Source organism: Balaenoptera physalus, assembly GCF_965194825.1.
Source record: "Balaenoptera physalus genome assembly, chromosome: 4".
Taxonomy (NCBI): Eukaryota; Metazoa; Chordata; class Mammalia; order Artiodactyla; family Balaenopteridae; genus Balaenoptera; species Balaenoptera physalus.
This window is the reverse complement of record NC_138891.1, coordinates 28,278,067-28,302,582: the sequence shown is the minus strand read 5'-3', so window position 1 is coordinate 28,302,582 and position 24,516 is coordinate 28,278,067. Positions and strand designations below refer to the sequence as shown.

Below are 24,516 nucleotides of genomic sequence, written 5' to 3'. Positions count from 1 at the left end.
GTTGAGTCATTCTGCAGAGACCATATTGCCCTCAAAGCCTAAGGTCTTTTCTGTGAAAGGCTAGATAGTAAATATTTGCTGAGTCCTGCTTTAGACCACAGTGGAGAACCACCGATTCAGTCAGGGGACTGGCACAGAATAGTTTTCAGGAGAGTTTCTCAGACAGTCCTTGTTGGAAGTGGGGAGGAAGGTGGGTGATGTGGAGGCTTGTTTGTAGGGTGTTTGAATTAGTGACTTCTAGTGGGAGTGGAGAGGCTTTAAATTCTAAGTAGATTAAGTAGATGGAATCAATGGGATCTGGAAAAAGATTTGATGAGAGAAGCCTTGGAAAGGGAGGAGGCAAGGCTGAATGAAAGATTTTCAGCTTGGGTGCCTCTATGGTTGCTGGTGCCACAGAAACAGGGAACACAGAAGGACAAACACTTGTAAAAGTTTCAGTGACCTGTTAGAGAAAGAACACTGACGTGTCTGCTAGAGGACTCAATATGACCACATGAGGTTTCCACCTTATGGTTTTTGCAGGACCCAGGAATATTTACCACAGTTAGCTGTGGAAAGTTTTATTTTATTCTTCATTTTTAAATAGACTGATTTACTATGAGAATTATTTTTATGACTGTTGTGCATTTTTTAGAAAGTTTGAGCTTTTAGGTTGTTGTGGCTAAAATCATTCTAAGTAGAAAACCTTTCTTGCTCTTTGAAAAGTTAAATCGGTTCAAAGAACTTTCCTGAAGTACTTAAACACAGAAACAACAATGCTACTAGAAGAAAAGGGGAACATTTCAGCAACCTTCAATTTTTATTCAAAGTCAAATCCTCATTTGAATTACATGAAGATAATTTTTGCCTTTTACGTTTTGCTTTACAGGAATTGCTTTTTGTTTATAAAGGTAATGCCTGCTTATAAAATACTAAATTATAAGAGCACAAGTTGCTAACACTCCTCCTTCTCAAGCTACTGACGTCTGCTAATAGTTTGAGCTATACTGTGGAGATACTATAGCCTTCGCTGGGATTACAAAGACAAAACAATCACTTTGCCAACTGTGCATTTATAGCTTTGAATATATGATGCTACCTACAAAATATCTGAATCAATTTGGTCCAAGTCTCCAATCATATGATTCTCTGACATAATGAACTCTCTTCATCCATCTCTCCAGACAATGTGTTGGTGTTCCTCTGCAACTTGCCAGGCAGTCTCTGCCTCAGAGGGTTTGCTGTACTTGCCTCACCGCTCGTGGCTCACTTACACGTAAAACTGGTCTTATTTCCTAATCTTCAATATTAAAAAAAAATTATATCGGTGACTAGTAGTCTTGAGGAAAATATCCCTGTTAGAAGAGATAGGATTATCCTAGGAGACAAAAATCTAAAGTGATCATACGATGAAATCAGTTGTACTTATAAGAAAAAAAGGAAGTTGATGTATTTATGTAAATATCATTTTGTGAAGTCAGATTAATTCAGTTTTGTAAATAAACAGGGAAGAGTTGGCTTGAGGTTTTAGTCAGAACAAATTTATTCTGATTTAAAATTTATCTTAAAATGTATGTGTATTTGGCTAAAAATAAAGTTGTTTAAAACTACAGACTGGTGTAAACTTAAAAGTGAGTTTTTCTCCTACCTCTTGTTTCCTCAGTCCCTTTCCTATAGTAGCAATAATGTTAATTTTGTTAACTTTTTTGAGAGATTATAATGTGTCAAGTATTGTTCTTAATTTTTTATTTTTAACAATAACTTGATGAGATAGGTACTACTTTCCCTCTCATTTTATACTTAAAGAAACTGAAACATAAAGAGTTTAAATTACTAACTTGCCTGTGGTTACTCAGATAACAAGTGACAGAGCTGGAATTAGAAACCCAACTGGCAGACTTCAAATTGTACGCACTGAGTCACTTTATGATTATGTTATTAATAGTATTAAAAATTTCCTGCCCATTGATCCTAGAGGGAAGAAAAAACTATATGCCAAAAAGTGTATCTATGTACACATATATCAATATGTGTTTTAATTTTGAAGTTATTTTTTGTAACAAATAAAAAGCAATGATAAAATTTAAATTCTCTAGAACAATTTAAAATGAAAAAAATAGTCTATCTCTCTGACTCCAACTTTACGTTTACTAGTTTTCAAAAAATTGGCTAGGCATAATTACTAAATTTAGTTGCACATTAGCAACATTTTAATCCTCTTTTTTTTAAAAAATAGATTGAGAAATGGACTATCTGGTGAGGGTGTGGATACTTGCGAAGTCTGGTTCTTTAAGGGAAAGAAAGAGAGACAGAAAACAGAGGGTAGGCAGCTTCCTTGTTAAAGCACAAGACCTGGAGACTGCAGGAACACACCCGTTCCACTCACGCTCCGTGGGACAGACTTGGTCATGTGGCCACATGGCTTCAGAGTAATCTTTAGCCATGTGCCCAGTTAACATGCGGGATTCCATTATTAAAATAAAGGCATAGGAATGCCTTTGGGGGCATATGGGGGTCAGTTAGCATCTCTGCCACAAGTGTAAACTTACGCTATTCTTGCTAAACTAATTTTTAAAGTTTCATTGCAGTTTTACTTTTATAGAGATGAGAAATAGTCTTTTATTTTGATAAAATAATTCATATATAGAAAGTTATTAAATGTTGCCTGATGCATTACTGCTGTCCTAGCATATTAACAAACTCCTTGAGAGCAAGTCTGGCAAAGGCATGTGGAACAGCCTCCTTACTCCCCAATTCAGATATCACAGCAGTGCATTTGGACTATTGGCTATTAGGAAGACCTGATGCTGAATTAAAGAGCATTAGTGGGACTTCCCTGGTGGCGCAGTGGATAAGACTCCACACTCCCAATGCAGGGGGCCCGGGTTCGATCCCTGTTCAGGGAACTAGATCCCATATGCATGCCGCAACTAAGGAGCCCACATGCTGCAACTAAGGAGCTGGTGAGCTGCAACTACGGAGCCCGCCTGCCACAACTAAGACCCGGCGCAACCAACTAAATAGTAAAAATTAAAAAAAATTAAAAAATAAAATTAAAAAAAAGATAAAGAGCGTTAGTTTACTCTTCTTGTTTACCACCTGGGATGTCAAGTCATTAAATTATTATCTTTGGAAACCTTTGGTTTTGAGGTACTCTGATGTTAAAAAAAGATGCAAAAGAATTTGTAGTTGTAGCAAGAATTATAAGAATTATTCTAAGAATTATAATAATTTCATATTATAAGTCATTGTGATTCTGTGGATGAACTATGAGGAATAAAGTCTCCAGAAAAATCAGTGAAACTATAAATTTCATTTTTTACATATTTTTTTCAAGTGTATTGAGCTTTAAAAAGATGCACTTGTCTATATACTTTTATTTTCGGATTTCAGGCTAAATAGTGATTCAAATATAAATTTATATTGATGACATTTAGTAGGTAAGCACATTTTGTCAAAGATAAAGAAATCTTCAGAAATTATAATGGATGGGTACAAATTAGATAGAAACATTAGGCAGTTACAGTGGCAGCTTCTGTCAATGATTGTGTTTATGTTACATTATACAGCAAGTTACTGATTTTTAACATTTCAACACTGTTTTAGAATTTTGATTTTGGAGAGTAAGTGATTATTGAAAAAAATTAATGCTAAAAAAGCTGTCTTTTATTTGGATTTCATTTGCCAATGTAATGTAAGCACTAATAATTTAATACAATCCATATAATTTAAGTTGAGGGAAGCTTGTTTGGTTTACTCTGTAAATAGTTGGTATTTAATCCTGTGTTGGATTCTAAATTCTGACTTTTGTTAGAGACTGTTTCTTGGTTTTATATGTCTAAATTCTGACAACTGTATTTTAAAACTTCTTTTTTCCCTCATCAAACAGCTTTAATGTTATATTTGCTGGTGGTCCAGAAGAAGTTCTAAAAAAGTTCCAAAAGTCAAACCACAAAGTGGTCTTTGCAGCAGATGGAATTCTGTGGCCGGATAAAAGACTAGCAGACAAGTATCCCATTGTGCACATTGGGAAACGCTACCTGAATTCGGGAGGTGGGTAAGGTGCTGGAAGAAAAGCATAATGCAAGTCATAGTAAATTATAAATATTGATGAAACAACCTTTTTAAAAATATGTAACTGTAGACATGAAGTTTGAAATAACCATTATCTTCTTTTCCTATGGGAAAATTATATCAGTTTAAAATCCACAGTGCATTTTATAGTTGACAAAGCATTTTTTCATCTATTATATCATATGGTGCTCCTAACAGCGCTAGGCAGTATAAATGTTATTATTTCTGCATTTTAAGTGAGAAAACCCATGTTTCCCCGAGTTAAGTGACTTTTCTTAGAGACATTTAGTTATTAAAGGAAAAACAACAGGGATCCAGGTCTTCTGACTATAATTTCATTAAGAATTTTCTGGCTCTAGGATAATGGGTTTAGTAAATACCCTTACTTAGGAAAAAGTGCAAGCTACACTCATGTAGCTTTAAAAAATAGGCATTACTTAATTTTATCTATATTTTAAATATATTGGAGTAAATTATTTATCTTGAAATCCCTAGTCAAAAAAAGATTCAACACTGAGTGTCTAGGTGTATTTTAAGTACTGCATCAGCTATGCCACCATAGATTAAAGGAACAAATGATCACATTTCCCTCTTCCCTTCAAAAAATAAAATAAAATTTGACTTTGGACCTTATTATAACTCCAAAATATTTTCCTTAGATTGTGAATAATATAAACATATGGCCAGAAGATATGGCTGTAGGATGGGGGACATGTCAAAGAAACAAGTTGGGTGGAAATTGCAAGCCACACTGGGAAAACAGATTTTGGGGTAATTTATATATAATAACTGATTGTATTCAGGTCAGTTCAAATAAGTGCTGCTTGAGATAGCAGCATGTCTGGATTCTAGACTTTGATCAGTTACTTTTGTCAAGGAAACTTTCAGCGAGTAATTCCCTTTCTCTGAGATGCCACAATTACTGCTGTACTCACCTGCATTTTACTTTAGCAACCCATTTCCATATGGTACCTTGGAACTTTGTCAACCCATATAAATATTACATTTTTGAAACCTCAAATCCCTGTGTGTACTGCCTAGTTTCAACTCACTTTTTCTCTTCATCTCCATATGTTTTTAAAAAGTTCATGGTTTTGGGGATCTCCTGACCATTTTATTTTTCTCCTAATTTATCTACCACCTTTGGATTTTACTTCAATATTCAAGACAGGACCCAGGGTTTCTCATATTGGTCACTTTGTCCTCAGTATTTTAGCAGTCCTTCCTCTGAGATTTACAGTAGAGATGGCTGCCCGCTCTTGACTTCTCTGTCTGAGCAATTGAATTGGGAATGAGTGCAGCTTCCATCTCCAACTGTCAGACCCTCAGTGACACATGGCTAACCTTTTAACTTATCCTAAGCCCTAGGTAGTTTAAGAGCCGCTTAGCTATGGAACTCTGAGATAAGTTTTACTTTGTATTTATTAGTTTTTCTAAACATGTAGAGTGAAATATATCATATGTAAATGTATCTAGATAACGATATATCTACTCCAGAATCTGAATTTCACACAGATGCACAATACTGTGGAAACAGCAAAACACTAGCGAGTGCCTTTGTGAGCAAGTTTAATTAAGGAGAAGGTGTTTATAAGTGGGAAAGTGATCGTACAAGGACATCAAAACGTCATCCTTATGCCTTCTGTAGTCAAAATAATTAAAGAAATGCTAGAAAATCTAAGTGTGTTCAGTAAAAGTTTGTGTAAGTTTATGATTGATATATTGAGAGTTATTTAAGAGACATGAGTTTTGTTTGTGGGTACCTCATTTAGTTAAAAAAAATCTTTATCATGGAGAGTAAACATGTTTCCTTATGAGGAAAATTGTGCAATATTAGAAACTTAATTCTTTTGAAATAATATGACAGTTTAATAGAAAAATGTAAATCATAAAATATATATCACATACGATGAAAATAGATGTAATTCCTTTTCACTTTTTAGGACACTTGGGATTTATGAAAAGGATAAGGAAACATAATTTTTGAAAAACAGTAGTATAAACCATTGGAAAATATCATGTGTTGCTTCTTGAATATGTTTTTTATCACAGAAGATTGGTTATAAGAATTAAAAAATACATCTTTTTCAGTGTTTTGGGATTTTTTTATTTGGCAAAAATGACACAAAAAAATGAGCCACCAGTGATTGATTTAGTCATGTTTTCATTTTGTCTTGTTTCCTCTAGTTAACAATAATATTCCTGGACCTATTTCTTTTAATTATTTTATTCCTATGAGGACATTTTAATTTTCAGGGTAACAAACTAGGTTTCCTTTCAATTCACAGGAGTAAAATTGGTCCTTTTTACAAAGTACTGCATATCAATGAAGCATAGCAGTTTGGCTGCATTTCTGAAATTCAGGGGAAGACTCAAACACAGGAAAAATGATCCTGTTTTCTGTGTCTTTTACAGACAGCTGTTGTTGGCATATTTAATGCTTATGTTCTAAGGCCAAGGTGAACAATCCAATTTTAGACTTCCTTTCTCTAGACCATGACACACAAAACCCAGCCAGAAAATGGTTTAGCAAACACACTACTGACAAGCTCAGTGAAGGAAAAATTCCCCAAATGTCCTAGATATAAAATTTCTGTGGGATGTTTGCAGTCAGTGACAGATCCAACATTCCTTTGATTGCGTACTAACATTAAAACCACTGTAGTAGAGGTTTTTTTTTCTTTTTTTTTCAGAAACAGTGAATCCTTTATAAAGGATCTAGGAACAGCATTTTAGAAAGTCAGAAAGAAAATTCTTCTGTCTAATTCTAATTTTTTCCTAGTAACTCTTTTTTCCCTTACAAGTCTTCTAAAACATTAGTTCTCCCTCTTGTGTCAATTAATTTGGGGAATACGTTTATTCAAAGAGAGTCTTTGATTTTGCAATTGGTAGTAAAAACTTCCTCTCTTGCAGTTTATATATGGAAACAAAGGATACTCAATAACTCATATTTCTGTCATGATGAGCTGTGAAATTCAAAATTAAGGATTAGGACTAATAGCTTTACAAGTCTGTGCGACTGGTCTATAAAATTAACATAGACACGAGTTTTGGTCTTTGAATTCTGAATCCTCTGTTCTTTCTCTTTTGTATTGCAGGATTTATTGGTTATGCTCCATATATCAACCGTATAGTTCAACAGTGGAATCTCCAGGATAATGATGATGATCAGTTATTTTATACTAAAATTTACATTGATCCATTGAAGAGGGTAGGTAATAGCTCTCACTTTCAGTGTAACTTCCTTGTTGAAATGGCTACTGGTGCTCCAGCCATTGCATCCATATTCTGGGCAGTTAACGGGCAGAATAATAAATAAAGGGCTATTTCAGTTGTGTCAGCGCTCTCTAAGTAGCTTATCTAGAAGTCTTACAAAATACTTTCTCATACTTTTCTTTGACCAGAACATATTTATTTGGCTACACATAATATGCAAAGGAGTTTTGTTCTTTATTTCAAGTTCATGTGTCCTACTAAAAATCTGAATTCTCTTATTAACGGGAGGAATGTTGCAGACAATAGCAGCCCGCCATAAACCCTAAGGACAATATTCCTGAGACTGGTTTAAATGAAACTTTGGAGAAAAGTAAAAACAAAGTTCTCTAATTTGATAATATTTTTAGTATATTCACCTAGTGTAAGTTAATGTTTCCTAAGTTTACTATGTATAACCAGTACAGTTCTAAAATTTACTGAATTGTGTATTTCTAGGTGCTGTCATTAGGAAACATAAGTGTTTTTTTACGTATATTTTACAGTGAGTTTGCAACTGTAGCTGCTGCTTTTTCTTAGATAAATACTCCAGTTATCTGTATATTTTTATTAGACACTTCTTAAGAAACTGTATTCTTTAAACGTTTGTTTTTCTTCTCTCCATTTTTTTACTGTCTCTACGTGCCTGGCACGGCCAGCCTGAGGACTTGGTCTCTCATCCGAGAGCAGAAACCTACTCTTGGCATGAGTGCTAGCCCATGCAGCTTGATGCTTGTCTTTCTGAGTGTAATTCAACAGTGAAAGTGCTCTGAGTCTTATTTAATTGTGTTTGCTTTAGGATGCTTCCTCTGAAATATCACTGCTGGGTCTGTAATATTTTTTGTTGTGTAAATCCTATTTAAGTTTTTCTCTAAGCATAAGATGTTATCTGGTTAGCATGTGCCTTAGTCTGCTTGGTTTACCATAACAAAATTATCATAGACTGCGTAGCTAAAATAACAGAACTTTATTTTCTCACCGTTCTGGAGGCTAGAAGTCTGAGATCAGGGTGCCTGAATGGTTGGTTTCTGGTGAGGGCTCTCTTCCTGGCTTATAGATGGCAGCCACCTTCTTGCTGTGTCCCCACATGGTAGAGAGAGAGACAGAGACAGAGACAGAGGGAGGGTTAGGGCTTGAACATATGAATTTTGAGGGAACACAAAAATTCAATCCATAACAGCATGCAAAGACAATTTTAGGAGTATTATTATGACAGAGCAATGTAGCTGAAAAACTACATTGAGAATAAGATTTGTAAAGCAGATTAATCTTTATGATTAGGTTGATTAATTATAAACCTATTGTAGCAGTCAGGGAGGTTATGCTGCCTAATAATAATCCCCAACCTCAACAGCTTAACATAACAGGGGTCTTTCTGAAGAAGGTTGCTGTAATAATTTATGTATAGGATCTTTAAATTCCCTAAAAAAACAAACTATATTAACATGATAGTGTTGTTTGCTGTTTTTATTGTCATTTTTAATATTTTTTCTATTCTCATTTTTAGGAAGCTCTTAACATCACACTGGATCACAAATGCAAAATTTTCCAGACCTTAAATGGAGCTGTAGGTATGCTTCCTAAATACTGGGTTGCTCATGTGTGCAAATGAACACCTGTGTTTTCAACTGTCTGTCTTTTGTTATATTCGTTTGGGGCTATGACTAAGATTGATGTGTAGGTATTGCAGCTTTTAAAAAATATTGTACTCAAGCTGAGCTTGATATAAATACATTCAGTTAAAATCATTTCCTAAGAATAGTACAAAGAGATAAGCTTCTGCCCTTAGGTAACTTAGACTTTAGTATCTCACCATCTGGGGACTGTAGATGTAGTTTTGAATTAATTACAGTTTGTTATTACACGGTTTTCAGTATCAGCTCTTTACATTGTGAGTTACTCAGGAGTATTAGAGTATTTGAACCTAGGTTAAAGGTAACTGGTAATGAGACATGTACACTGTGGAGTGAGTGTGTGTGCGTGTGTGCATGCCTATATGTGTTTTCCTGATAGACATGTATCTTGATAAAAATACATTAACACATTAAATTTAATTAATTGATACATTAAAAATAAACATACATTAATGCATTAATACTTCACAAATTAAAAATACATTGCAGTTCAATACAGTTCTTCAAGGCAGTTCATAAGTAAAAAGATTCTTAGAATGGAAGGCATTTAGTTTGGAGTGCTCTGGAAATGTGAGGAAAGGAACTTGAAAACAAAAAAAAAATGTTTCTGCTCCCATCTGACTTGTATATTCCTGGAATTTACATTAGGCCTGATTTTCAAGAACTGGAAATACTATCAGTGATGGCGAGTTGTAGAAACCTAGCTTATGCCTGGCAGTATTCTATTTGCCATACATATATTGTTATTATCTTTATAATAGCCTAGAAAAGCAGGCAAGAATCCCATTTTATAGATGAAAAAGTTGAGACAATAATTTAATTCATCTGGGATTATGTCACTCTCAAAAGGCAGAGGCAGTATTGCAAAGATGCTTTCCTTCCACCAAGACCCCTTGGTGTCTTAGCACCTCAGTTTGCCAGCACCAGGTTGGAGAAAGTCAGGTGCTCAGAATCCGTATCTATGTCAGTGTTGTCCTTCATTTTGGATATCTGCTGACTTGGAGCAGGCAAAGTTTCCAAAAGTATAGCACATGGAATAGCATGCATGAGAAATTTTATAACAAAAACAAGATGTATAGATAGATATATATATACATGTATATGTATATATGAATACATGCACACACGTTTTAAATTACTAAAATCTGTCTTTTTAACCCAGATGAAGTTGTTCTGAAATTTGAAAATGGCAAAGCCAGAGCTAAGAATGTGTTTTATGAAACATTACCAGTGGCGATTAATGGAAATGGACCCACCAAGGTGAGTCACGGTGACCTTTCTCTGTTTCCTTATTTCTTGGAGATAGATTATGGAGCAATATATAGAATGACTTCTCCTCCTCCTCCCCCTCCTCTCTGTCTTCCCCCTCCCCCCCTTCCCCTCCTTCCCCTCCTTCTTCCCCTCCCCCTGTTTCCTTCTCTCCCACCTCTTCCTCCCCCTCCTTCTCCTCCTTCTTTAATATCTTTAAGAGGCTTGGTAAACAACAAGATCCTACTGTATAGTACAGGAACCTATATTCAATATCCTGTGATAAACCATAATGGAAAAGAATATTAAAAAAAAGAATGTCTATATGTGTATAACTGAGTCACTTTGCTGTACAGCAGAGATTGGTACAACATTGTAAATCAACTACACGTCAATAAAAAAAAATTTTTAAATATCTTTAAGAGGTTTTATTTTGGTGCCGACAATTTACTAGTTTCATCTTTTACACACTGTATTATCTGGTTTCATTTAGATTAATCAAACCGATGATTTTTCCTCAGCAGATGGATAACTTTCCATTCTATTTGTAACACATTTCAGTTTAGTGTTTCACGTAATAGCTTACTTGAGAGTGAGCCACATTTCCCTCATACAGAGTATCCTCTCTGAATAAGAAATGTTGAGGTTTATAAGGGATCATTCGTTTCACCTGAGTCACCGTTGTCACAGTTAATAGCTCTATTAACGTTGGGGTGTAACCGTAGGCCCAGAGTGCTTCCTCTTGCACTTATTCTATAACAAGGTTGATGGATTATAGTTGATAAAGATATAATTTGTCTAATGAAATTTTATGTGCTTTTGGAACATGTATAATTGAGCTTGCTGACAATGTTACTGACTGCAAAATTTGTAATAAGATTGTATCGCCGGAATCCAATTAAAATAGAACATGAATTGTTATATATATATATATAAGTATACATACACGTATATACGCACACATATATACACACAGACATACACATATATGTTTAGTAATACAGTGCTTAAAACAATGTTCTGAGATACTAAGACGATGCCTGGCTTACTCATAAGTACCTAGAAAAGAGATTACCAGATAAATTTGCATTGTGGGACGAGAGGATGGGGAGATGGGGTCTGCTGTTTCGGTGGAGTGAGTAGCCTGAATTCCAATAAAAGCTATCTGCGTGGGAAGACATTCAAGGAAAAGCCCACACTGGCAGCTTTTCCACTGTGAAAATGGAGGAAGTAGATTCCCCTTCTCTAGTTAATCTTTCCACCTTGCTTTTCATCCCATTCCAGCCCTCCTACAGAGCCTTCCCAGTGGGCTCCTTTTTCTGTCTGGTAGCAATTTTCCCAGCTCTCAGTCTCTCCTTCTCATCAGCATTTTAAAGACCCTCAAGCCTTTCTTATCCTAGAAACCCAGCCAACACAAACTGCAACATCCTTTTCAATCTACCTTGCCTCCCAGCCTGCCTGTCTTTGTCCCTCCCCTTCACAGCCACACTCTTTAAAGTAGAGACAACTCACTGCTACCACTATTCCTCTTCCCATCACCCCCAGGAATGGCTCCTGTCAAGGTCTGTTGTGACATCCTTGTTGAGTAGTAGACACTCATCAGCCCTCATTTCTCTTTCATCCAAAGATAACATTTGACCATGTTCATCCCATTTGGTCCAATTTGAAATACTTCCCTTTGCTTCCATGATGCTCTGCTGGTTTGTCTGATAATTTTCTGGCCTTTTCAGTTTCTCTCTCTCTCTTTCTTTTTTTAATATACATTTTAAAAATTTAACACTCTGTGTGTGTAGGGGGTTTCAGGGGTCGGGTGATCCTCTTCCTGCATTGTTTTAGTTAAGTGTTCTGCAGGTGTCTGTCTGAGACATCTTTCCTTTCCCCAGCTACATGCATTCTTAGGTAATCTGCTTCATTCCCAAGTCAGCAGCGCTGATTATTTTCAAATCCTTGCTGTAGCGCCTGTCTTTCCTGAGCTCTGGGTGTGAATACCCAGTTGTTGGATTTATCTGTGTGTCATACAAGACCTGGAGGTCAGGACCTTCAGCTCTGCCTCCTCTTCCCCCCACCTGATTAACCAGAACCTGGGTTTTGTTTTGACTGTATTTACCTCCCACTCCCAATCCAAGAGACATCCTTTCTAGCTCCCGTGCATGGTGGTTTGTCTAATTTGCTTAGAGTCAAGAGCAACCTCCTTAGTTCAGGCCACCTGCAGCCTCCCGCCAGTAGCAATCACCCACTAGCAGTCTGGAACTAGACTATTCTGCTGAAGCAGAAACCCAGTTACATTACTCACCTGTGTTATGCCCTCTATAGACTTAGGTATGAAGTTCCACATTCTCAACTTGGTTTTTCTTTTTTTAATTTTGCTTCTGGTTTAGGGGTCCCAAGTCTACCATCCTACCTACTCCCCCACCCCTGGCACTGTAATATCTATGCAGAATATCTCATTCTCAATAATTCTCTCCTTCAGCTCCTGCCATCCTGAGTTAATCTGAACTTCGCAAATGTTTCATGTTTCCTCTGTTTGCAAGTCTTCTGTACATGCATTTCACTCATTCTGGAGTTCTCTGACCTAATTCCCACTTGCTGTACCCATCTACTAAGTGCTGTTCATCTTTTAGGTGTCAACTTTGCTTTACTCCTTAAGTCTCCTGAATGCCTTTATAATATCTGGAACTTTGTCCATCACAGAACATAATACCACACGCTGGACAGGGATGGAACTGAACTTTTTTTTTTTTTTTTGTCGTCTCTTACTGGGTCTTTAGCCTAGGAATTACAGAAATCATATCTATCCTGTTCACTTTTTGTTTTGCCAGGGTCCAGCACATGTGTAGCATATATTAGCCTTTCAATAAATTGTGATTGAATGCCCGAGTCTATAAATAATCTAATGACCTAGCATTATTCTTGGGAATGGTGAGGTAGATTTTTTTCTGGCAGGGCAAAACAGTCATAAAATTTCTGTGGGGGGCTTCCCTGGTGGCGCAGTGGTTGAGAATCTGCCTGCCAGTGCAGAGGACACGGGTTCGAGCCCTGGTCTGGGAAGATCCCACATGCCGCGGAGCAACTAGGCCCGTGAGCCACAACTACTGAGCCTGAGCGTCTGGAGCCTCTGCTCCGCAACAAGAGAGGCCGCGATAGTGAGAGGCCCGCGCACCGCGATGAAGAGTGGCCCCCGCTTGCCACAACTAGAGAAAGCCCTCGCACAGAAACGAAGACCCAACACAGCCATAAAAATAAATAAATAAATAAATAAATAAATAAATAAATAAGCAAATCATTAAAAAAAAAAAAATTTCTGTGGGTTCCTGTAACTGTCCCATGGCAGATAAATGGACTTTTACAACTGGACATCTGTAACTAAATAGTGTGCTATTTCTCCTTGGTAATGTAATATTTTAATCAAATTTAAATGTCTTTAAAGAGGGCGCTTGGTCCCAGAATTTAGTTATTGTGAGTGAGGCCTGATATTCAGTGATTCCAGTGTTTTCACTGATTTTTTTCCAAATTTCCAGAATAATGCTGATAGGAATTTTACAAAGCGATTGAAAGACTTCTCTTAAGAAAAGAAGCTCTAGTCCTCAGTCATTTAGAAAGACCTGTGTGTACTAAGAAATTTTAAGTCTTCCAAGAAACATTTTCAGTTTGGGTTATCACTGTTTCCGGCATTTCAAGCAGTATGATGATCCTATTATATTTTCTGTGACATGATCTTATGATTCTATTTGGCAATAAAAATTAAGTAATTTTTTATTGTAAAAATTGTTTGGTATAATATAAAATTTGAGAAAGGATTATATAAATAAGCATTCAACTAATGCTAATACTTTATTTAGGAATATGTTAAAGTTAAATAATATCACATTTTCCTCTATGTTCAGGATAATGAGGAAAGAAAGCAGATTACTCTCTTTAGATATACCCTTTTTATTTAACCATCATAAAAGATGAAAGGATTTTTATATGATATTTTATAATTTAACTTATTATTTTATGTACTAAGAGATGATTATAATGTCAGTAAACCATAACCTTAATCCAAATGTTAATATTTAAGCCATTTTTTTTCATTTAAAAGTGTACATAGTCTGAAAAAACTATACATAATCTGTAAATGATAAATTGTTTATAATGTGTTTATAGACCAAAGTATGTAAAGGTGAGTTTATTTCTTAGTTACTTTCTCTAAATCTCATGCTATTAGGAAGAACAACTTTTAAATTATAAACAGTTTTAAAAATCACTTATAATCCCACTACCCTCTCATATTGTTTTCATTCATAGTTGCTTTCAGTATTTATATCCTTGCGGTATATAGATATGAGCATTCATATTTTTCATTTGTTTTCATAATGGTGTATAAACAATTTTGTGCTTTTTAATTATTTTATTTGAAATATGTTTTTAATTTATTCTACACAATTATTATCATGCTTGTCTAGATGCAATCTAATATAAATCAGTGTTTAGATAGAAACCGTGACTTCTGGTTTGAAGTTTTACTTTTTATTCTTGAAACTTATTTACTGTTAGTAACACATCATAAGATGCTTATTTGAATACCTAACTTTTTCTTTTAAATATCAGTCATTATGAGATTGGCAGTATTTTTATACAAACAAGTTAAATGTAAGAAGAGCACATCACCTAATTTGCACATGAAAACAAGTCATTTCTGAAACAAATTTGATTTACAGTCTAAATAGAGATCTTAATTTTGTGCATATAAACCTCAATGCTTGGGTCACTATGACCTTGAATAATTGGATGATTTGAAAAAAAAAAAAGAAAAAAGGAAAAAAAGAAAAGATTCAGTTGGAAAAGTTTCTCTGCCAATGACATGACATCACCCTTGGAAACATTTTGATATTGTGAAAGAAGGATCAGGAAAGCACTACCACCTAGTAGCCGGGGACTGCCCGGAACAGCCTAACTACATAAACAGTTTTCTGTACTTTCCAGAGCTGCCAGCATAAATGTCTGAGATTTTTAATGAAGAAAACAGACATAAATGGAGGGTGGGGGTGATGGTAACCTCTGCGTGTGTGATGAGAGATCTAAAAGAGGGAGGCTTCCAGTCTTAATGATCTATGAAAATCAGATTTAGGTGAAGAGTAGAAAGTAGAAAAGTTATAATATAGTTTTAATTCTGAGAAAGCTATATGTAATGCCTTCTATGCTCTAACCTTTTAAAAAAGATATTGATCATTTTCATATTCACATAGGGATCCTAATAGACTGATCAATAATTCATGACATAAATATTTAATTTCTTATGAGATTTCTGAGATGAGGAAAGTGCCAGTGTTTATATATAGATGGGAATTTTAGATATGTCCAAATCTGTGGGGGATTTTTTTTCTTTCTTTTAAAAAAATTCTTTCCCAGGATATATAAAACACCAGCCTTTAAAAAATTGCACACTAGCCTTTTAAAAAATTCCTGTTAGAAATAATGCTTAATAGAGAATCCATTTTCGCATGAATCTTTTTTTCTTCAAAACCATAATATTATATAGAACATGAATGATTAAATTAATGTTTGCACTGTAGTTTGACAACAGTCAAATTTTTGTTTTTGTTATAGAGGCAAATTCAGTTGGCCACATTGACTCTTGAAATGTCATTAATGAATGTCATAACTACATATTTCCTGCCTTGTATTGAATAATTTGTTTCCTGAATTATCACGTAGTTCAAAAGGGATGTGAATGAGTTATCTTTTCCACGTCTTATGATTGTGCTGTACAGAATAATGTAACTGTCTACAATATCTGTAAAACACAAAGGTTTTCTCATTGTAATTAATACGGTACTTGTTTCAATAGCATTTGCTTCAGTTTTAGTACAATAGAAATATTTGGATGGAATACCAGATATTTGAGAGGAATTGGATAAAATGGTACTGGACTAATATCCTCATCTATTCTATACCATAACATCTCTTTTAGGGTCTTAGGAAGCTAGAAAAAGTCAGTTGGCACTTCTGTACATTTTTGACCATCATATTTAATGTATAAATATTTTTTTCTTTTGAGTTCGTTTCACATTTGCAGTGAAAAATTAATGATTATATAAACATAGTGAGGATTTTAGGTGCTTCCTTTTAACAGTAATATAAAATTACAGCCAAAGCTAGTTTGCTTCAGCTTCACTGTGTTGAGGTGAGATAATTATAGTTTATGACAAGAAATAATAAAAAAATTAAAAACTATAACTGTTCCTACCACTACAGGTATTAAAATTGCAGTAGAATGTGTAGTAATTTTTTAAAGAAGATTGGCAGAATTTTCCCTAAAATATTTACACTCTAGGTATATTCAAGATTTTTTTTTTGAGGGCTCAGAGCATCTCTCAGTGTGTTTACCTCTCTCTGTCATCCATCTTCCCTCAGCTTCTCCTAAACCCAAAACATACACAAGGACTCAGATTTTACATATAAAATGAATGCCAACAGATGCTTAAGGAGAAGGGGAGATAAGTCACAAAGGAGATGCTGTGAGAGATCTGAAAAGAGTAGGTAGGGAAGCAATATTGTACTTTATTTTTTTTTCCTTCCAGTCTTACAATTGATATACAGCACTGTATAAGTTTAAGGTGTATAGCATAATGATTTACATATATCATGAAATGATCACCACAATAAATTTAGTAAACGTCCATCATCTCATATAGATACGAAATAAAAGAAAAAACAATTTTTCCTTGTGACGAGAACTCTTAGAATTTATTCTCTTAACAACTTTCATGTATAACCTACAGCAGTGTTAATTATATTTATCATGTACATTACATCCCTAGTACTTATTTATCTTATAGCTGAAGTTTGTACCTTTTGATCACCTTCATCCAGTTTCTTCTCCCCCGCCTCCTGCCTCTGGGAACTGCAAATCTGATCTCTTTTTCTGTGAGATTGTTTGTTCCCTTGTTTGTTTTTGAAATATTGCCTAAAACACCATGTTAGTTCCTGGTGCACAACATAGTGGTTCGATATTTCTATACATTACAAAATGATCACCACAATAAATCTAATTATCATTTGTCACCATAAAAGATATTACATTATTATGGACTATATTCTCCACACTGTTCATTTCATACCCATGGCTCATTTATTTTATAACTGCAAGTTTGTACCTCTTAATCTCCCTCATCTAATTCTCTCACCTCACCACTCCCATCCCCTCTGGCAACCACCTGTTTGTTCTCTGTCTATGACTGTTATTTGTTATGTTTGATCATTTGTTTTGTTTTTTAGATTACACATGTAAGTGAAATTATATGGCATTTTTCTTTCACTGTCTGACTTATTTCACTTTGAATAAAACCCTCTAGGTTCATCCATGTTGTTGCAAATGGCAAGATTTCATTCTTTTTTATGGCTGAGTAATATTCCATTTTATATATGTATCACCATTTCTGTATATATATATATTTTTTTATTATGTTAACAGCTAACTTTTTTTTTTTTAACTTTGGGTTTATTTATTTATTTATTTATTTATTTACGGCTGTGTTGGGTCTTCGTTTCTGTGCGAGGGCTTTCTCTAGTTGCGGCAAGTAGGGGCCACTCTTCATCGCGGTGCGCGGACCTCTCATTATCGTGGCCTCTCTTGTTGCGGAGCACAGGCTCCAGACGCGCAGGCTCAGTAATTGTGGCTCACAGGCCTAGTTGCTCCACGGCATGTGGGATCTTCCCAGACCAGGGCTTGAACCCGTGTCCCCTGCATTGGCAGGCAGATTCTCAACCACTGCGCCACCAGGGAAGCCCCCACCATTTCTGTATATTAATATATTCATATATTGGTGGACATTTAGGTTGCTTCCATATCCTGGCTATTGTAAATAATGCTGTGGACATAGGGGTGCATGTATCTTTATGAGTTAGTGTTTTTGTTTACTTGGAAAAAATACCCAGAAGTGGAATTGCTGGATTATATGGTAGTTCTGTTTTTAGTTTTTTTGAGGGACCTCCATACTATTTTCCATAGTGGATGCACCAATTTACATTCCCATCAACATTGCATGAGGGTTCCCCTTTTTCCACATCCTCGCCAACACTTGTTATTTGTTGTTTTATTTTGATAATAGCTGTTTTAACAGATGTGAGATGATATCTCATGTGTGGTTTTGATTTGCATTTCCCTGAGTGATTAATTATGTTGAGCATCTTTTCATGTGTTGGTTGGCCATTTGTATGTCTTCTTTGGTGAAATATCTATTCAGGTCCTCCGCCCATATTTCATTGGGTTGTTTGTTTTTCTGATGTTGAATTTTATGAGTTCTTTGTATGTTTTGGATATTAACCCCTTATTGGACATATCATTTGCAAATATCTTCTCCCATTCAGTGGGTGGCCTTTTTGTTTCGTTGATAGTAGTTTCCTTCACTGTGCAAAAGCTTTTTAGTTGGATTTAGTCCCATTTTTTTCTTTTGTTTTTGTTTCCCTTGCCTGAGGAGACATATCCAAAATATATTGCTAAGATCAGTGTTAAAGAGTGTACTACCTATGTTTTCTTATAGAAGTTTTATGGTTTCAAGTCTTACATTTAGGTCTTTAATCTTTTGTGAGTTTATTGTTGTATATGGTATGAGAAAGCAGTTTGATTCTTTTGCATGTAGCTATCCAGTTTTCCCAATACCATTTATTAAAGAGGCTGTCTTTTCTCATTGTATATTCTTGCCTTCTTTGTCATAGATTATTAACCATATAGGCATAGTTTTATTTCTGGGCTCTCTGTTTTGTTCCATTCATCTATGTATCTGTTTTTGTGCCAATACTATACTGTTTTGATTACTGTACCTTTGTAGTATAGTTTGAAATCAGGGAGCATGATACTTCCAGTTTTGTTCTTCTTTTTTCAAGATTGCTTTGGCTATTTGGCATCTTCTGTGGTTCCATATAAATTTTAGGATTATTTATTCTAGTTCTGTGAAAAATGTCATGGGTATTTTGATAGGAATTGCATTGAATGGAGATTGCTTTGGGTAGTATGGACATTTTCGCAATATTAATTCTTCCAATCTGTGAGCATAGTTTATCTTTTCCTTTATTTGTGTCTTCTTCAGTTTCTTTCACCAATGTCTTATAATTTCCAGAGTACAAATCTTTTACCTCCTTGGTTAAATCTATTCCTAGGTACTTTATTCTTCTCGATGCAATTGTAAATGAAATTGTTTTTTAAATTTCTCTTTCTGATAGATCATTATTACTTTATAGGAATGCAACAGATTTCTGTATATTGTTTATATCTTGCAACTTTTCTGAATTCATTTAGTAGATCTAATAGTTTTTTTGTGGAGTATTTAGGGTTTTCTCTATATAGTATCATGCCATCTGCAAACAGTGGCACTTTTACTTCTTCCTTTCCAACTTGGATGACTTTTATTTCTTTATTTTGCCTGATTTCTCTGGCAATGACTTCCAAACTGTGTTGAATAAAAGTGGGGAGAGTGGGCATCCTTGTCTTCTTCCTGATCTTAGAGGAAATGCTTTCAGCTTTTCACCATTGAGTATGACAGTAGCTGTGGGTTTGTCATATGTGGCCTTTATGTTGAGGTATGTTTCCTCTATAACACTTTGTTGAGAGTTTTTGTTGTAAATGGATGTTGAATTTTGTCAGAAGTTTTTTCTGCATCTATTGAGATGATTATATGATTTTTATCCTTCTTTTTGTTAATGAGGTGTATCACATTGAGTGATTTGCATATCTTGAACCATTCTTGCATCCCTAGAGTAAATCTTACTTGATCATGATGTATGATCCTTTTAATGTATTATTGAATTTGGTTTGCTGATATTTTGTTGAAGATTTTTGCATCTATGTTCATCAGTAATAATCACCTATAATTTTCTTTTTGGTAGTGTCTTTGTTTGGTTTTGGTATTAGGGTAATGCTGGCCACATAGAATGACTTTGAAAGCATTCCTTCCGCTTCAGTTTTTTGAAATAGTTTGAGAAGAATAGGTATTAAGTCTTCTCTAAATGTTTGACAGAATTCACCTGTGAAGATGTCTGGTCATGGACTTTTTTGTGTTGGGATTTTTTAGATGTTTGATTCAATTTCTAGTAATGAGTCTGTTTAGATTTTTTATAACTTTCTGATCATTCTTGGAAGATTGTATAGGCCTACTTCATTTTATTGCACTTTGTTTTATTGCACTTCACAGATACTACGTTTTTTATAAATTGAAGGTTTGTAGCAACCATGTGTTGAGTAGTCTATCAGCACCATTTTTCCAACAGCATTTGCTCACTTCATGTGTCTGTGTCACATTCTGGTAATTCTCATAATATTTCTAACTTTTTCATTATTGTTGTATTTGTTATGGTGATCTGTGACCAGTTAGCGGTTATGGCGATAAGTGATCTTTGATATTACTATGTAATTGTTTTGGGGTGTCATGAACCTCACCCATATAAAATGGCAAACTTTAATCAAATGTTGAAATGATGACAAATCGTTTAGAATATTACATAAATGTAGTTTTAAAGCAGCGGCATGGTCTGAGAGGTTTACTCCAAATTTGAAAAGAGTTCTGCTGTGGGTAAAGTGCTATTAAACAGCACTGCATGCTACAGAGAAATAATTTGTGAAAGGAAGAGTCAGTTGATGTGGCAGACTTCACTGTTGTCTTATTTTAAGACATTGCCACAGTCACCCCACCCTCCAGCAGCCACCACTCTGATCAGTCAGCAGCATCAGCATTGAGGCAAGACCCGCAACCAGCAAAAAGATTATGACTTACTGAAGGCTCAGATGATGGTTCGCAATTTTTAGCAATAAAGTATTTTTTCAGTAAGGTATGTACATTGGTTTTTTTAGACACAATGCTATTGCACGCTTAATAGACTACACTGTTGTGTAAACAAACCTGATATATGCACTGGGAAGCCAAAAAATTTCTGTGACTTGCTTTATTTCAATATACGTTTTATCGTGGTAGTTTGGAACTAAACCCGTAATATCTCTGAGGTATGCCTGTATGTTTCTAGGAATTTATCCATTTCTTCTAGGTTGGCCAGTTTGTTGGCATATAATTGTTTGTAGTAACTTCTTATGGTCCTTTGTATTTCTGTGGTGTCCTTTTTAACTTCTCCTCCTTCATTTCTGGTTTTATTGATTTGGGCTCTCTTTTTTTTCCTGAGTGAATCTGGCTAAAGGTTTGTTGATTTTGTTTATTATTTCAAAGAACCAGCTCTTAGTTTCAGTGATGTTTTTCTTTTTTTTAGTATCTATTTCATTTATTTCCACTTTCATTATTATTATTTCCTTCCTTCTACTAACTTTGGGTTTTGTTTCTTTTTCTAGTTCCTGTAAGTGTAAGGTTAGATTGTTTATTGTTTTCTGGTTTCCTGAGATAGGCCAGCCTGTATCACTGTATATTTTCCTCTTAGAACTACTTTTGCTGCATCCCACAGATTTTGGATCCTTGTTTTTCCATTCTCACTTGGAGATATTTTTTTATTTCCTCATTGATATTTTCAGTCACCTATTGGTTGGTTACTAGTATATTGTTTAGCCTTCACATGTTTGTATTTTTTGCAGTTTTTTTTTCTTGTAGCTGGTTTCTAATCTCATGCCCTTGTGGTTGGAAAATATGCTTGATATGATTTCAGTCTTAAATTTATTGAGACTTGTTCTGTGGCCTAGCACATCATCTGTCCTGGGAAGTGTTTCATGTGCACTTGAAAAGAAAGTATATTTTGCTGCTTTGGGATGGAATATTCTATACAGATCTATTAAGTCCATGTTCATTGCAGCACTATTTACAATAGCCAGGACATGGAAGCAACCTAAGTGTCCGTTGACAGAAGAATGGATAAAGAAGATGTGGCACATATATACAATGGAATATTACTCAGCCATAAAAGGAAACGAAATTGAGTTGTTTGTAGTGAGGTGGATGGACCTAGAGTCTGTCATACAGAGTGAAGTAAGTCAGCAAGAGAAAAACAAATACCATATGCTAACACATATATATGGAATCTAAAAAAAAAAATGGTTCTGAAGAACCTAGGGACAGGACAGGAATAAAGATGCAGACATAGAGAATGGACTTGAGGACATGGGTGGGGGAAGGGTAAACTGGGACGAAGTGAGAGGGTAGCACTGATATATATACACTACCAAATGTAAAATAGATAGCTAGTGGGAAGCAGCTGCATCGTACAGGGAGATCACTCGGTGCTTTGTGACCACTTACAGGGGTGGGATAGGGAGGGTGGGAGGGAGATGCAAGAGGGATGGGATATGGGGATATATGTATACATATAGCTGATTCACTTTGTTATACAGCAGAAACTAACACAACATTGTAAAGCAATTATACTCCAATAAAGATGTTAAAAAATAAAAAATTGAAAACATTAAAAAAAAAAGAAAGGTCCATATGGTCTAATGCGTCATTTAAGGCCAGTGTTTCCTTATTGATTTTCTATCTGGATGATCTGTCCACTGATGTAAGTGAGGTGTTAAGGTCTTCTACTATTATTGTGTTACTGTCAGTTCCTCCCTTTATGTTTGTTAGTATTTGCTTTATGTGTTTAGATACTCCTATGGGTGTGTGTATGTACGTGTGTGTGTTGTTCTGTCTTCTTGGTGGATTGATCCCTTTATCATTATGTAATATCTTTGTCTCTTTTTACAGTCTTTGTTTTAAAGTCTATTTTGTCTGATATAAGGATTGCTATCACCAATCTCTTTTCATGTCTGTTTGTATGGTATGGAATACCCTTTTCCATCCCCTCACTTTTAGTCCTTGTGTGACATTAGATGTGAAGTGAGTCTCTTGTAGGCAGCATGTATATGGATCTTGTTGTTTTTATCCATTCAGCCACCCTATTTTCTGGATTGGAACATTTATTCCATTCACATTTAAAGTAATTATTGATAGGTATGTACTTACTGCAATTTTGTTAGTTGTATTCTGGTTATTTTTGTTGTTCTTCTGTGTTCCTTTCTTCTCTTGTGATTTGGTTACTTTCTTTACAGTTAATGTTTGTATTACTTCCTCTTTATTTTTGTGTATCTAATATCAATTGGCTTATGGTTACCATGAGGTTCTTATGTAACAACCTATGTATATAGCAGTCTATTTTAAGTTGATCGTTGTTTAAGTTAGAGTGTATTCTACAAACACTACATTTTTACTCCCCTCTGCCATGTTTTATGTTTTTGATGTCATATTTTACATCTAAAAAATTTTATGTGTCCTTAAATAATTATTGTAGATATATTTGATTTTACTATTTTTTTATTTTAATCTTCATACTAGCTATATAGTTGGTTGATCCATTACCTTTACTTTGTATTTGCCTTTACTGGTGGCATTTTTCTCTTGCATAATTTTCATATTTCTGGTTATGTTCTTGTCTCTTCTGCTTAAAGAAGTCCTTTTAACATTTCTTAAAAGGTTGGTTTAGTGGTGATGAACTCGTTTACTTTTTGCTTGTCTGGTAAACTCTTTATCTCTCCTTCAATTCTGAACATTAACTTTGCCAGCTAGAGGTTCTTGGTTGTGTTTTTCCTTTCAGTTCTTTGAATATGTCATGCCACTACCTTTTGGCCTGCAAGTTTTCTGCTGAAAAATCAGCTGATAACCTCACTGGTTCTACCTTGTATGTGTCAAGTTGTTTTTCTCTTGCTGCCCTTAATACTCTCTTTATCTTTAACTTCTGACATTTTAATGATAGTGTATATGTGAAGATCCCCTTGGGTTCACCTTTTAGGAATTCTCTGGGATTCATGGACTCAAATGTATTTCCTTCACCAGTTTAGGGGAATTTTCATCTATTGTTTCTTCAAATAGGTTTTCTGTCCCTTTCTTTCTCCTCCTTCTGGGACCCCTATAATGCAAATGTTAGAATGCTTATTGTTATCCCAGAGGTTCCTTGAACTATCCTCATTTTTTAAAATTCTTTTTTCTTTTTTGCTATTTTGATTGGGTGATTTCCATTAGCCTGTCCTCCAGATTGCTGATCCTTTCCTCTGCATCATCTAATCTGCTGGTGGTTCCCTCTAGTTTCTAGTTTTTCTCTATTTTGTTTAGTTTTTTCTGAGGTTTTTGTCTTGTTCTTTCATTTGGAACATATTCCTTTGTCTCCTCACTTTACCTAATTCTCTGTGTTTGTTTCTATGTATTAGGTAGATCAGCTATATCTCCTGGTCTTCAAAGAATGGCTTTGTGTAGAAGGTGTTCTGTGGGGCCCAGTGGTGTGGTCCTTCCTGGTCACCCGCGCCAGGTGCTCCAGTAATGTCCTCTGTGTGGGCTGTGTGCATCCTCCTGTTGTGGCTGGGCTGCAGTTGCTGTGGGTGCACTAGTGT

The 24,516-nt window shown here is 35.2% G+C and overlaps 1 protein-coding gene across 2 annotated transcripts in view; it reads left to right on the top strand.

The window, feature by feature from the left end:
• Positions 1-24,516, top strand: part of PLOD2 (procollagen-lysine,2-oxoglutarate 5-dioxygenase 2) — a 107,368-nt gene that overhangs the window by 51,006 nt on the left and 31,846 nt on the right. For both annotated transcript variants that reach the window (XM_082461216.1, XM_082461215.1), the window contains exons 4-7: positions 3,869-4,032; positions 7,152-7,264; positions 8,813-8,876; positions 10,102-10,199. In XM_082461216.1, the coding sequence (XP_082317342.1) occupies positions 3,869-4,032; positions 7,152-7,264; positions 8,813-8,876; positions 10,102-10,199 (439 nt within the window). The remainder of the gene's footprint in view (positions 1-3,868; positions 4,033-7,151; positions 7,265-8,812; positions 8,877-10,101; positions 10,200-24,516) is intronic.